At 35.5% G+C, this 13,849-nt stretch overlaps 1 protein-coding gene across 2 annotated transcripts; it reads left to right on the top strand.

Moving 5' to 3' along the window:
• Positions 1-716: 716 nt before the first annotated feature.
• Positions 717-12,449, top strand: LOC114355506 (GRIP and coiled-coil domain-containing protein 2). Of its 2 annotated transcripts, none has more exons than XM_028308375.1 (15): positions 717-911; positions 1,200-1,317; positions 1,599-2,042; positions 3,606-5,402; positions 5,529-5,619; positions 5,710-5,972; positions 6,047-6,237; positions 6,323-6,739; positions 6,818-6,945; positions 7,371-7,536; positions 7,944-8,189; positions 8,278-8,474; positions 8,998-9,151; positions 10,976-11,084; positions 11,273-12,449. In XM_028308375.1, the coding sequence occupies exons 1-15, from the start codon at positions 888-890 to the stop codon at positions 11,332-11,334; spliced, it is 4,407 nt and encodes a 1,468-aa protein (XP_028164176.1). In that variant the 5' UTR covers positions 717-887; the 3' UTR covers positions 11,335-12,449. The 2 variants fall into 2 exon arrangements, with proteins under 2 accessions (XP_028164176.1, XP_028164175.1); XM_028308374.1 differs by having other exon boundaries at positions 3,603-5,402.
• Positions 12,450-13,849: the final 1,400 nt, after the last annotated feature.

Here is a 13,849-nt window from a genome sequence, read left to right as displayed (position 1 = left end):
CCAAGAATCATGACTATAAACAAAAACAATTGAATAATATTAATAGTTCAATTGGTCATAATAGTATCATGAGTGTGATATTAATATTTCCGGCTTAGTTCATACGCATAAGAATGATTTGTACAAAAAGGCGAGCTTAATGCCATATGGCATTCTCTCCCAGCTGACCTTGTGCAGGTGCTACAAATTAAGCTAAAAAAAATTATAACAATAAAACACTTAAAATAGTAGTTGCTGGAAATGTTACGCGACGTATTATTTGTAGCAAGAAAATATTTTTATTTTTAATACATATAGCTACTCAGAATGGTCTGGTGCCCCCCATGATTTTTGAAGGTTTTCGAAGACGTCGTCAGATGTTATTAGTACTAAGTCATGGGCTATGATACCAAAATACTAATCGCAATCGTACCGTAATCGTAACCCGTATCGTGACATAGATACGTTGTCATTTTGTTGACGACGAACGAACATCAGCTGTTTTGACAAATCCGTATCGCAGATTTGAAGAAATCGAAGAAGCGCTGTATTGAAAAATTAGGGTAAAATCGGGGCTCTGATGCTTGGCACCCGGGCCGGATCGCTATTTTTCTATATATCGATATTTTTTATTTAATTGAAATACCTATATGATATTCAATTGAATGTTTATTGAATTGGATCAGCCTTTCGGATGTGACAGTGACGTTTACTGTCACATTTATGTCAATGTCAAAATTTGGGAGACTGTACTTGTGGAATTACTTGTGATGTGATTTTTTTAGATCACAGGATATATTCTATTTTCCTAGAGAAAATAAGATTTACCATGAGAACTGTGTCAAAATACTACGTTGCTCTTTGTGCTTAAGCCTTCGTACAATTGTGGAAATAATATAATCACCAAAATGGAAAGTCATTCAGAAGCTATGGTAATAATAGTTATAAACAAACTTATTAATTTACTTAATTATTACATACTTACATTCTTCATTCTACTATCAGTGTACGACAACTTTTTAGCATCATTTTGGATATTGACAAATAGTTGCATTGATATGCTAGGCACTAAATTTCAACACACATTCAAAGCTTTGGAATGATAATAAATGTACTTATCTAAAATGATTTATGTGTAATACAAAATGTCATTTTCTATAACTACTATAATTACATTTTTAATCCTATTGTTACTTTAATTCTAAATTCTCTTCTCTTAGAACCCAGCTGATGTATCAGGGAAAAGGAATCCTTTTGAAGAGCTGAGCAAGGATGAACTGGTATTGAAATGCAAGGCTTTACTTGCTATAGCCCAAAAGGCTAAGCAAGCCAAAACAGGTAAACTAATACTGATTTATGTTTAACTAGCTTTCTGTTAAAAATAAATCGGACTTCGCCCGCGTGGAATTTTGTGTGTCACAGAAAAACAATATCGCGCGCCTATTTACTCACCGTTTAAACCTACCCTGGACTACGACACATTTTAAAACCAAAATCAGCTCAATCGGCCCAGCCGTTCTTGAGTTTTAATCAGGCTAACGAACATCAATTCATTTATAGATAACAACAACAGCTACTAAGTGGATCAAACTGCATAAGTTAACTTTTTTATTTTACAGAAATGCAAAATGAAGTTGAGAGTTACAAATTACAACTGGATAAGTGTGAAACAGAAAAAAAAGTTAACTTGGACAGCCTTCATACTCTCCAGGAACTTGTTGATTCTTTGACTGAACAAAAACTAAATTATATAACAGAAGTTGATTCAGCTAAGGGAAAAATTAAAACATTAACTATCAAATGCAAAGACTATGAGGAGGAAATAAATAAATACAAAACAGATGTTATTGTTAGAGATAAAAATCTTGCAGATACAGCACAAAAGTTGTCCGATCTTGACAGTGAAATTATATCTTTGAAGAGACAAAACAACAGGCTCTTAGAGGAAAATGAACAACTTATCAATCAACTTTCTGAACTGGAAGCTCAAACAGTTGAGTTCAACAATATTGGTTTGGAGCAAAGAAAGCAACTACAAATGCTTGAGGATAAGGTTTATTCAGGTAAGAAGATAGTTATTCTGCTTGTTTATTTGGTTTGTATCTTGCATATCTCCGCTAAAGATAACATAATAAGAATTCTGGAGTGAAAAGTGTAAATGTTTATTTTTATTGAAGGGTCATTCCATGACAAATGTTACCGAGGGTGAAAAACAAAATATGTTCTTTTCGCATTAAATCTGATGATTTTTGAAAGTAAACATTCCAAATTATAATGTGCAACAAAAAAAATCTGGAAGAAACAAGTAATTTTTAAGTTATTAGTCTTCAAAGTCTATACTTAAGTCAACTGTTTGAATGATCATTTTCTCTCTTATTATTGGTAATACGATTTAAAAAAAACTATCAATCTGTGAACCGTTTTGCCACTATATGATTTGAGGGTATTTATCATAGTATTGGTAGATAGCGTCATAGTCCCAAAAAAATTGATAATCATCAAGTTTTAAGTGTGTTTTCTTGTTACTTCGGCGATGTAACACCCGAAACAAAAAAAACAGGTATTTGTTTTATTATTGTACCTTACACATGGATTAGGATAACAATATTTGGTAAAAGTAAGGTCATGGTAGTAATGATTTCAAATACTAACTAATATTTGAGCTTGATACTAATTTAGTATGTTTTTTTCTTGATTAAAAACTGTAACACCCGAAACGTTTTGGGTATCACATTTTTATTTATTGTCGATAACGCGTATATATTGCTTGGAGAAGTCAAAAAGTATTACTGTGAGGCTCCTTCGACCTCCCACTAGCGCTGGCATCGGAAAAGGAGTCATATTTCTCTATTTATGACTTTTTTGAAATGTCGACTTAACACTAAAATTAAAGTATTGTATAAAAGCTTCCATGTTCGACATTTCCAATAAATATCGTAATTAGAAATTAAAGTAATGCTATTTCAAGCCAAAAACAATAGAAAAAGCTGTATTCTGAGGAAAAAATAAACTTGAACTTTGTATATTTTTTAAAAAAAGCTGCTACATAATTTCAAACCAGAATTCGCTCTATTTGTGTTTATTTGTTGTACTCCTTATTTCGTAGTACCTAGAGACTAATAAAACACCGATTTTATCGATAAAGCACGTTGAATTTTCGTACTCGTAACACCCGAAACAGAACCACTGTAACACCCGAAACAAAGAAAAAATTTATAAAAAAATAGTAAAACGTTATATGTAACAGTGATTGTATGTTACATGGTTTGTAAATTTCATACTTTAGAAGTCCTGTAAGTTTTAGGTATGATTCCTTAAGAAAATTCGCTAAATTTCGAGTAAATGCAGCAACAGTCAGAACATAGAGGCAAAATCTCGTAACGCCCGAAACGCACACTTTTCGACTCATATTTTCGTTATCCTACATTCTAAGCTGTACAAACTTTATTATTTAGATAAAACAACTAAAAACGGACAGATTAAGGCACTAACATTATTAAAATACTATTTCAAAATACAAGAAATTGTTGAATATATGTGTACGAACGTAACACCCGAAACGATGGAATGACCCTGAACTTGTTTTAAGGAAACAAGTTAACTCAAGTTATTCTATGTTTCAGAAGAAGAATCTAAAAATGTTATAGAAAATCTAAACAAACGAATCAAAGAGTTGGAGGATGATTTGAAAGCTGCTTTGGATACTAAGGAAAATAATACTAATTCTGATTATGAAAATAAGATTAAAGAAATAACACAGTTGTATGAGTCTGAAAAAAATAAGAAAGAAAGAGCTAATATCAAATTGCGCAGTTATAAAGATAGAATACTTAAATGTGCTACATGTATTAATCAACTTAAAAATTCCAGATTTATTCTTACTAAAACTATAAAAGAATATTCTGAAAACATCCCAAAATGGCAAAATGATATCATTAAGGCTTCTAAGGTTTTAGATGACCAATTAAATGAATTAAATAATGAGAACTCAGCATTAAAAAGAAAAGTACTGGAATTAGAAAACAGATTAAAATCTGAACAAAATGACACCCAGTTTGCAGAACTGCAGACTGAAAATACTGCTCTTAAAGAGAAGCTCAATGATATGGAACAATCAAAAGCATTATCAGATGAAATGTTAGAAAAGCAAATATCTCAGGTATCAGAATTAAAGGACAGTCATTCAATATTGCAATCAGAGTTATCTGATTTACAAGCTCAAATGAATAACACTCTGAAGGGCAAATCTTTACTTAGTGATGAGCTTGATAAATTGAAAGCAATGTATCAAGATTTAAATCAAGTCGAATCACAGAGGCAGATTGATGAAAATAAAATTATTTTACTAACAGCGCAGATAAATGAAATGCAAAACAAATATGAATCATCAGTCCAAAAAGTCAGTGAACTATCCAGTTTAGTGGATAAACTGGAAAATGAAAATCAAGACATTAAAAAATCAATGAATACAGCAGTAAACACAGAATTTGTGGAAAATTTGCAATTGCAAATGAAGGCTTTGGAAAGTGAAAAGTCAATGTTGGTCAAAGAAAAACTTAATGCAAGGGACAATGTTATTGAACTTGAAAATCGTAATAAAATATTATCCGATCAACTGGAGAAGTTGAAATCAGATTTGCAAGAAACTAAAGCACAATATGACAGATTACAGCAAGAAAAAACTGTCTTAGAAAAAAAATATAAATCTGAAAAAGAGAGTGAAACTACTAACTTCAAGTGTAACATGATGGTCCTTCAAGAACAATATGACTTATTAAAAAAAGAACATGATAACTTGCAAGATTTGAATGGGTTACTAAAAGAGGAAGTGGATACACTTAAACTCTCATTAGAACAACCTAGACCTGATGATAATGAAAATTTGTCAGACCTTAATGTTTCTCTGCAAGCTGACATAGTAAAACTGGAAACAAAACTGTCAGCTTACAAGCAAGAGAATGCATCTCTCCTTGCAGAAGTCAAAGAATCTCGCGCCAAAGTAAAAGAATTCGATAATCTCGCTGCAGAATATGACGATGCAAAATCCAAACTCTCAGGTTACAAAACTGAAAATACAGAATTATTAAATGAAATGAAAGAAATAAATCAAGTGCTGAAAGAACGAGGCGAGTCCATTTCAAAATTACAAAAAGCAATAGCAGAAATGGAGAGACTAGTTGAAACCTTAGAAAAAGACAGAGTTATAATAAATCAAGAAAAAGAAGACCTGCAGAAAAAAGTTTCCGTTTTAGAAAGTGATCTACAGAACGCCGAACAAAATACAAACAAGACACAGTCAGAAGCTGCAAACCATCTTATTGAAAAGGCAAACGCAATGAAATCCCTAGAAGAGAAAGAAGCGGTAATTGCTTCATTAAGAGAAGAAATAGATAGACTGAAGCAGCAACAGTCTACAACTTCAGGTATGTTTTTGAAGCTGTATTTGAACTTTGTGATAAACAAATTCAAGTAAATAAAACACTCATAGTTCCACTCAATAGAAGAAATAGGGTTTAAAAATAAAACGCGATATAAATATTTTGTTGCAGAACTTCCAAACGAAGATATGTCTACGTCTACAATCTCAAAAGCAGAAGAACACTCTAGAATGAAAGATTTAGATGAAACATTTGAGGAAAAGTAAGTTATAACCGAAAGCTAAGTACACAAATGTATTATATATTAAGTTTTCACAGTTACAGATATTCCGTATTTTACTATTTATTCCAGATACACGAAACTCAGACTATTTGCATTAAAACTCAAAAAGAAACTAAACGAAACTGTTAACCAGTTACAAAATGCAGAACAAGATAAAGCAAAACTTGAAAAGCTTCTAAATGATAACGAAAAAGTATCACTGCCAAGTAGTAGTGATGAAGTAGATGGATGTAAGGGATCCGAAATTTCCGATCTTCAAGCAAAAATTGTGTCTTTAACTGCAGCCGTTGAGGCTTCAGAAAACGTTACAGCTGAGTTGGAGAAGTTGAAAAGTAAATTATTATCAGTATTTTTTTTATTATATGTATTTTTAATTTTATTTAACTTTTCTTTTCTGTAATTTTAGCGGAATTGGAGACTAAGACTCAACAATTAACCGCCGAAGTTGAAGCTCATAAGATAACAAAAGATAATTTAGAGAAAGCTCGTCGTGATGCTAAAAAGAAAAATGTTTTAAGTTTAGAGATGGAAGACTATGAGAGGTCTATGAAAGAACTCACATCAAAAATGGAAGAAAAGAAAAAGAAGATGGTGCAGGTAATTAACAAGCTATTTTCAGTGAGGATGTAAATATATTTTCTTTTTAGTTGATCTTGAGAATGGTTTTTCTTATGTTTTGCAGATGGAGTCCACAATTGATACCCAAGAAGGCACAATAACTGCAATGAAAACTCAAATAAAATTACTGGAAGATCAAATCAAGGCAGAAGAAACTCAGATAAGACTGACTAAAGAAGAGCTGCAACGTGCTATAGAGGAGGGGAAAGAGAAGGACGATGTGATTCAAAATAAAAATTCTGTTATTTCAAAATTAGAACAAGATTTAGAAGACGAAAAAAGAAAGAATGAAGAGGCCGATTTGGAAATGACCGCCGTTCTGAGCGAAAAAGAAAAAGTAATAATGAGCTTGGGTGATGAAAAAATAGAGTTGAACAACAAAGTTAAGAGATTAGAGTTCAAATGTGCAGAACTCAATGAAACATTGAGGATTACGAATATTGAACTGGCAGATTTGAAGACGGAATATACAAGTTACAAGGTGAGTTTGTTTTATTTTAAAAGACTCTGATTTTAAATTATAGTACAATTTGATTCCATTTAAATATTTTGTGATCAGGTAAGAGCTCAAGCTGTGCTTCGCCAGAACCAAACTGTGGACCATAGTCAGGAAGAACAACTGAAAGAAGAAACTGCTGCTCTTAGGGCTCAAATTGAGGCGATAACAGCCAAACTTACCACTGCACAGTAAGATTTATTCAATAGAATATTCTGCTTACTTGTTTATCAGAGTATTTATCATTTATTTGTCGTTATTGTTCTATTTTTTTAATCTTTTATAAAACCATTGCTGGTTTGGGTCTTTCACCAAACCCTTTTTTATCTACTAAAGAGAAAAAGATAAATGCTTGCATTTCTATAGATCGGTTCATCAACGAAGACGCGCCCCACCAATTTAGGTCGAGGAAAGCGCGGGGTGTGGGAAGTTTGATCCAAGCAATCCGAGCGTCATTATTGTAGTGTGCGTGTGAACTCATGGATAATTTAGTGTGTACCGATAACACTCAAACAATAGCGGAAGAATGGTGGGGCGCGTCTTCGTAGATGAAACGATCTATAACAATACGCATTCTCATTATCATTCGCATACTCAATCCTCATCGCGTTGCTAGGGAGCAGTGCTCTGAATTGACCAGCGAAGTAGAGGCGGCACGGCGACGCGCAGCAGAGGCGTCTGGCGAAGCGGCGCGCGCGCACCAGCGCACCGCACGTCTGCAGGCCGACCTTACGCGCTTGTCACATCAGCTAGACTCAGAGCGCGCACAGCATAATCTACAGGTAAATTGAGTCTCCAAGGTACATGACCAGTAATGTGGAGGTGGAATAAGGGCGAGAAAGAAGCAGATAAAGTGCACACGACTCTTGCACCGGCACGAATGTACAGGTAAATATGTGCTATCTTCAGGGATACAGATGGCTAATGATGCGGAGATTGAATAATAAAGCAGTTGTGCGAGATTCAATGCACCGCATTCCTGCATACTGACCTCACACACACTTCTCGCTCCAGCTTGATTTCGAGGGCGCGCAACACAGAAAAAATGGAAGGGAGTAAAGGCAGTACGGAGGAGACAACGGGTGAAGCGTGGCGCGAGCATCAATGCATTGAGTGCCTCCTGTAGATTAATACCTGATCCTGGGTAACAAGCAATGCGTCTAATTATATTTTAAAATGTTACTTTCAGGTCTCAACATTAACACAATGTTACAAAACTCAAATCAGCGATTTGGAATCAAAACTGCAGAAGGAAACTGAGCTTCTCAAAAAGCAGCTAGTGGCAGCTCAAGAGGCTGCCAAAACGGTTCCTGGCAACCTGAGGCTGGACGAAGCGAACCACAACCAGTACATGTTGCCGGTTATACCGAAAGAAGAAGGCAGCGATGGTGAAATGGACATCAATGTTTCTATGATACCTAGAGAAGAGGGAGAGGTAAAGATACTGTACCATTAGTTTCAATGGCATTATTAAGGACCTCGAATTTAAGGTGTACCATTAAACATCTGACTTTATTTTCCAGGGTTCAGAGTCAGCCCCCTCGCCACCTCCATCTAAGCCGTACTTAACGGGAGCTAGCGGGCGATCGCCCGTGTCCCTGGAACGCTTGCTTGAAGAGGGAGTCCCGGATGATGAGGCGCTGGATGCTACAAGCCTAGCTCTCACGCCGGAGCAGGAGATCTCCGATCTGAGAAGACGACTGGGTACACAACAGCAGAGGTAGGTAGCGTGATACAGAAATAGGTTATGTATGTCTCGGGAACGGTTGCTCGAAGAAAGAGTTCCGGATAATGAGGCGTTGAAGAATATCAGCATCTTGCGGGCCATGTAGGTATGTAATGTATGCAGGATTCCCATACGGTGGACCTATGACCTGCTGTTGCCTATGACTGTCTGATATTGATAAATTGTACAGTCAGCGTCTAGCCAAAAAGCCAATAAGTTCGCAACACGTCTTTGTTACAATTAGAATTAAGTGCTGTCATCTTTTTGGCCATTTTGGGTGTCACTATTTGATATAGTTCCAAAATACTGAACTGTCCTATGCATGACATTGACAGTGGGGCGCCACCGTCAATACCGGATCGCTAGTTCCGATTTTTGCCATGTTGGAAACCATATAGTTGAACGATGGTAGCGCCCCCCTGTCATTGAGTTTGGTGGGACAGTTCAGCGTGGGTCATCTATAATGACTACTGTGGATTTTTTGAGTTTTACTTTAACTTATTAATGTCTTGTGCAGAGTGAAGCACGTGACAGTCCTCCTGGCGGAGTCTGAGCGCGAGTGCGCGCGCATGGCGCAGCTGAGCGAGCTGCTCAAGGCCGAGCTGCGGCGCGCGCACGGCTCCACGCACGGCGCGCACAACGCTGAGTACATGAAGAACGTCACGCTCAAGGTTCTTCTTTTTAGATACAACTTTTACGACTTTGGAGATTTTCTTCATACAACCCGATTGATTGCGAATAGACATGTAGACACCACAGTCAACTGACATACTTTTTAAAACTGTCAAAACGAAACTCTCCCATAGATTTTGTATGGCACTACAAGCAAGTGACGTCACTATTTTGTCAACCCAATTAAACTACTTTTTTCAATTACAATTCGAACAACAATCGAAAACAGGTAATTTAAAATAAATTAGGTTTTTAAGACCAGAATGAAGAGTCTTTTTAAAACAGTTTTGTGGTTTCGAATTATTGGGTATGGTGTCAAACTGTCTATTGCGACTCTCCCTCGCATTCACCCGCACCCCTCCCCGCGTTCGCCCCGTCCGTACCAAAGCGTCGATGTGACGTCACGGCTGCCAGGTGCGCAGTTAACTCGATCGGGTTGTACAGAACTCTTCTTCAAAATCTTTTGTAATTTTCATTTTCTTATTTTTAACTAACATTACCTGAACTAAAACTTTTAGTTAGGTTTACTTTTAGTCTAAAAGCAAAGCTATAGAGAATGAGTCACGTATTTTCAATGTTCTTGGGAGTTATATGCGGAAATTTCGATCTGAGAAAGACTGTTTTTTATTTCTGACTTTTCTTCATGGTTCTGGTTTTTTTATGGCTACGCTTATGCCTCTTGCCAGTGTCGAGTTAAAATTGTTCTTGTTTTCTGGCACATTACTTACCTATATCTACTCCATCACACAGTCACAATGTCACGACATTTTTTTTTCTTGTGGCTTTGCTATGCTTCTTGCCAGGTTCAAGTGAAAATAGATGAAACGAGAAAGTAATATATTCGGAATTTGGGAAAATTTTCAAGATAAAATACTTAAACATTCTACTTATAAAGATACACTAATCTACTAATTGCACTGTAAATAAGTCTATTTTTAGACTAGGTTCTAATCTACTTGGAACTAAGCCGCTAATATGATAGGTAACGCCAACGGAAACTGCAAAGATACAAAGCAATATGTATATTTTTTAACCTGGCGCTGCAGACTCTAAGAGCTGCATGAAGTAACTGAGATACGTGGCTTCAGTCTGAAAACAATTTTATTTTTATTGCATTTAATACACACATTCGGGTAACGAAAACCTGGTGAGTGATAAAATACTGGTAAAATGCAATTACTGGTAAAAATTTATGTATTTGCAAACATTTTTTACATTAAAATCTCACTTAAATTTAAGGTAAGTGAAACATCTTGATAACAAACTTTAATATGTACAGATATCGCGGCTAGCTAAACTTAGGCATGCTTGCTATGCTTCAAAAGTAGTGGTAATAAGTGTATTTAAAGTAGTATTTTGCAAAAAATTATGCATATAGTCAGATGAGCTGTCGACTGCATTTGATAAGAAAAATCAATAAATTAAATACACCATATTTCTTAGAAAAAATGATTGACAGACTTCCATTTTTTTTATACAGGGTGTTAGGTAAATGGGTATATGAGCCGACACTATCCCATGTTAACATGGTCATATAAATGGTATGGTGAAGTCAGAAATTTGATATCATTTTTATTTTTTTTCAATTTTCATACAAAATTAATTTGATAAAATCTGATTTGTATGAAAAATAAAATAATTAAAATGAAGATATCAATTTTCTGACTTCACCATACCATTTATATGACCATGTTAACATGGGCTAGTGTCGGCTCATATACCCATTTACCTAACACCCTGTATAGTCAGGTGTGGTAATTTAAAAATAATAATATCCAGCTGCTTTTCCGATGATTTTGCCAAATGTTATTGACTGATGACAGTTCCTGACGCTCCCGCCTGGAGACGAGCGCAGCCGCCTCGTTCCCGTGCTGCAGAAGATCCTGACCCTCACGCCTGATGAGACCAACAAGGTCCACGCTGTAGCTAAGGGTAAGTTTGTTATTTTGCATCGACATTTACCTGAGATTGCATGCTCGACAAATGAAAAACGCATTTGCGTTTTCGCAAATCCCTCTTAAATATAATAATATGCGGCATGAAAAAGATGAATCGGAATCGGGTACGTAAAATCTAACCTTAATAATAATCTCATACGTATTATTTTTCTTTGTTTCCAGGATTGGATCCGAATCCAAGTAAAGGCTGGGGAAGCTATCTGCCGTGGCCCGGTGGAAAATGATTCGTGATATAACATGTTTAAGATAGACTGTGATTAAATTATACAGCGTGTTTTTGAGATGGAACAACGGGATCCCCACGTACGAAGTCGCGGGCGGCCGCTAGTTGATAATAAGGCTGCGGACCATACGTTAAGAAATAATGCCCTAATAGAATACCTGCGTAATGGTATTTTCACATTGTCAAACCTATTTGTATTGTTTCAATGACCCTCCCATCGAGTGATTAAGGGTTTTCATCATCTCAAAACCAGCCTGTACAATATTTTATTAAATTACATTTTGGTCATGCATAATGGTGCATTTTATAAAAATCAGTGTTCTTACGTGAATCTGTCAAAAGTCGTAAAAGTATTAATAACATCAAAGTTTCCAATCAAACAACCTCAATCTAATAATTCTAATAATAGTTTCACTTTAATTATGTAGATTTAATTGCGTCTATCAAGTTAATTTTATAAAAGTTAGGTACATTTGACATAATGTTTTTGGAAAAATACATTTATACATATTAAATGTGTCTGCGGTTTAAGCAATTACTTGTATTGTTGTCACATAAAAGTTAATTGAAAACATATTTTCTTTTCTATTATGTTCATTATAAACTTGTTTGCAAATATTGCTACTAAATATAATTATAAACAACATTCCAAAATCTTACTGCAACACCCGCTCGCGAACGCTAATTAAGTTTTACTTAACTACAGGTACCTACCTAATATTTTCGAGTCTTTGATAACTATCTATTTTTATTATTTAAGATGCTCAAACACTTGACGCAGTGTTTTTTACTTTAGAGTTGCATTGAGCTTATTAAGCAATTTATTTTTAAAATAGCATTCGTTGTTCTTGTTTACGAAATACGTCGCTACATTTTGTTCACATTCCACTTTATAATATGCATATTACCCAAAGCAAGATCGACATGTAGGAGGATTAAAACTTACTATAGATTCCCCTACGATCTTTACTTCACTTCAACCATATAAAGCGGTTCTCTGAAAACATCTAAACCCCTCGCGGTTTGTATACTGTGAACAAGCAATACCACTCTGCAGTGCTTGCGAATCAATTGTTTAATTCTATACAAACATTTATAATGAGCCATTCATTTTTACCTTACTTAATAAATTACAAAATGTTTTCGAATGCATTGCCTTTGCATACTTGTCATAAATTATTATTATTACATGCTTATATTTATTTGTACTAATATTTTGATGAATGTAGTAAATAAATAAATTTAAATATTTAAGAGATAATTATAACAAACACGGTGATATGTATAAATATATGAATTAAATAAATTTTCTTTAAAATTGTTAATAAGGATTTTTATTACACCCACGCACCCAAAAGGCTTCAGGTAAAAACCCTTTCCCAATAGAATTAGTCCGTTATTTATTTAATTTTAATACTGAGCTGCAAGCCTCAAGGTCCGCGCGATCGAATAAGAAATGAGGTGATTATTCCGTAGGAGTACCAAAGTGACTGATATAGCCCGCAGAATCGCTAAAATCAAATGGCAGTGTGGGCGGGGCACATAGCTCGTAGTGCTGATGGCCGGTGGGGCAGGAAATTTCTTGAGTGGCGACCGCGACGTAGCGTTGGCAGGCCTCCCACTAGGTGGACTGACGATCTGGTGAAGGTAGCGGGAGGTGCCTGGATGCGAGCGACGCAGGACCGGTCTTTGTGGAATTCCTTAGGGGAGGCCTTTGTCCAGCGGTGGACATCTTTTGGCTGAAACGGACGAACTGAGCTGCACCACTAAACTTTAATCGTAACTAAAACAATAACCGGTGATTTGTATGGAGTTTTAGAGTTTTTTACAAGTTAGGCCTAGTAGTGGGTATGCGCAAAGCATTTGCCTACGCAAAAGAAGGCCTATGCCCGTTTTCACCATCAATTCCTAATTTTTAAGTGACCCCTTTGACAGCAAAATTCCTGTTATTTGTTACCATAGAGGTCACTTAAAAATTAGGGATTGATGGTGAAAACGGGCACTAGTACCTACCTAAGTAGGTATGTACACTTTAATGTCTACCTACGGTAGGTAGATCATTTTTGGGTAGGTAACCTACCCAAATGACCCCAATGTCAAGCCAAAATATTAGTACAAGAATTACTATATTAAATACATACTTACCTTGTTGTATCCATCTGTAAGTCCTGTGACCTATACTGTTTGTAGAATATTTACCGTTAGGCTAGCATTACCTTAACATTGGGGTCCAAGATTGGGGTATTATCAAGTCTGCAATGACGCAAACTGTAGATTGAACTCTGGCATAACTAAGTTAAAAAGAACCTCACAGACCTCAGTTACAGCATTTCAAATGGATAAGTTTACTTACATATAAAATTTATTTTGTTTTCGTTTTAAAATGCGATCATTGACATGGTACATCCCAAGTCTTTCCCGCCAAAAGATTTTTTTGTGCTTGACGCCTTTATTTTTTTTAACTTATCTACCAAAAGCAAAGGTCGATGTCAACTTATATTAAATGACATTGTTCC

The sequence above is a fragment of the Ostrinia furnacalis genome, unplaced genomic scaffold (assembly GCF_004193835.3).
Source record: "Ostrinia furnacalis isolate ACB-3 unplaced genomic scaffold, ASM419383v2 OfSCF2415, whole genome shotgun sequence".
Taxonomy (NCBI): Eukaryota; Metazoa; Arthropoda; class Insecta; order Lepidoptera; family Crambidae; genus Ostrinia; species Ostrinia furnacalis.
Note: the sequence above shows the minus strand (reverse complement) of the source record. Positions and strands in the feature narration are given on the sequence as shown.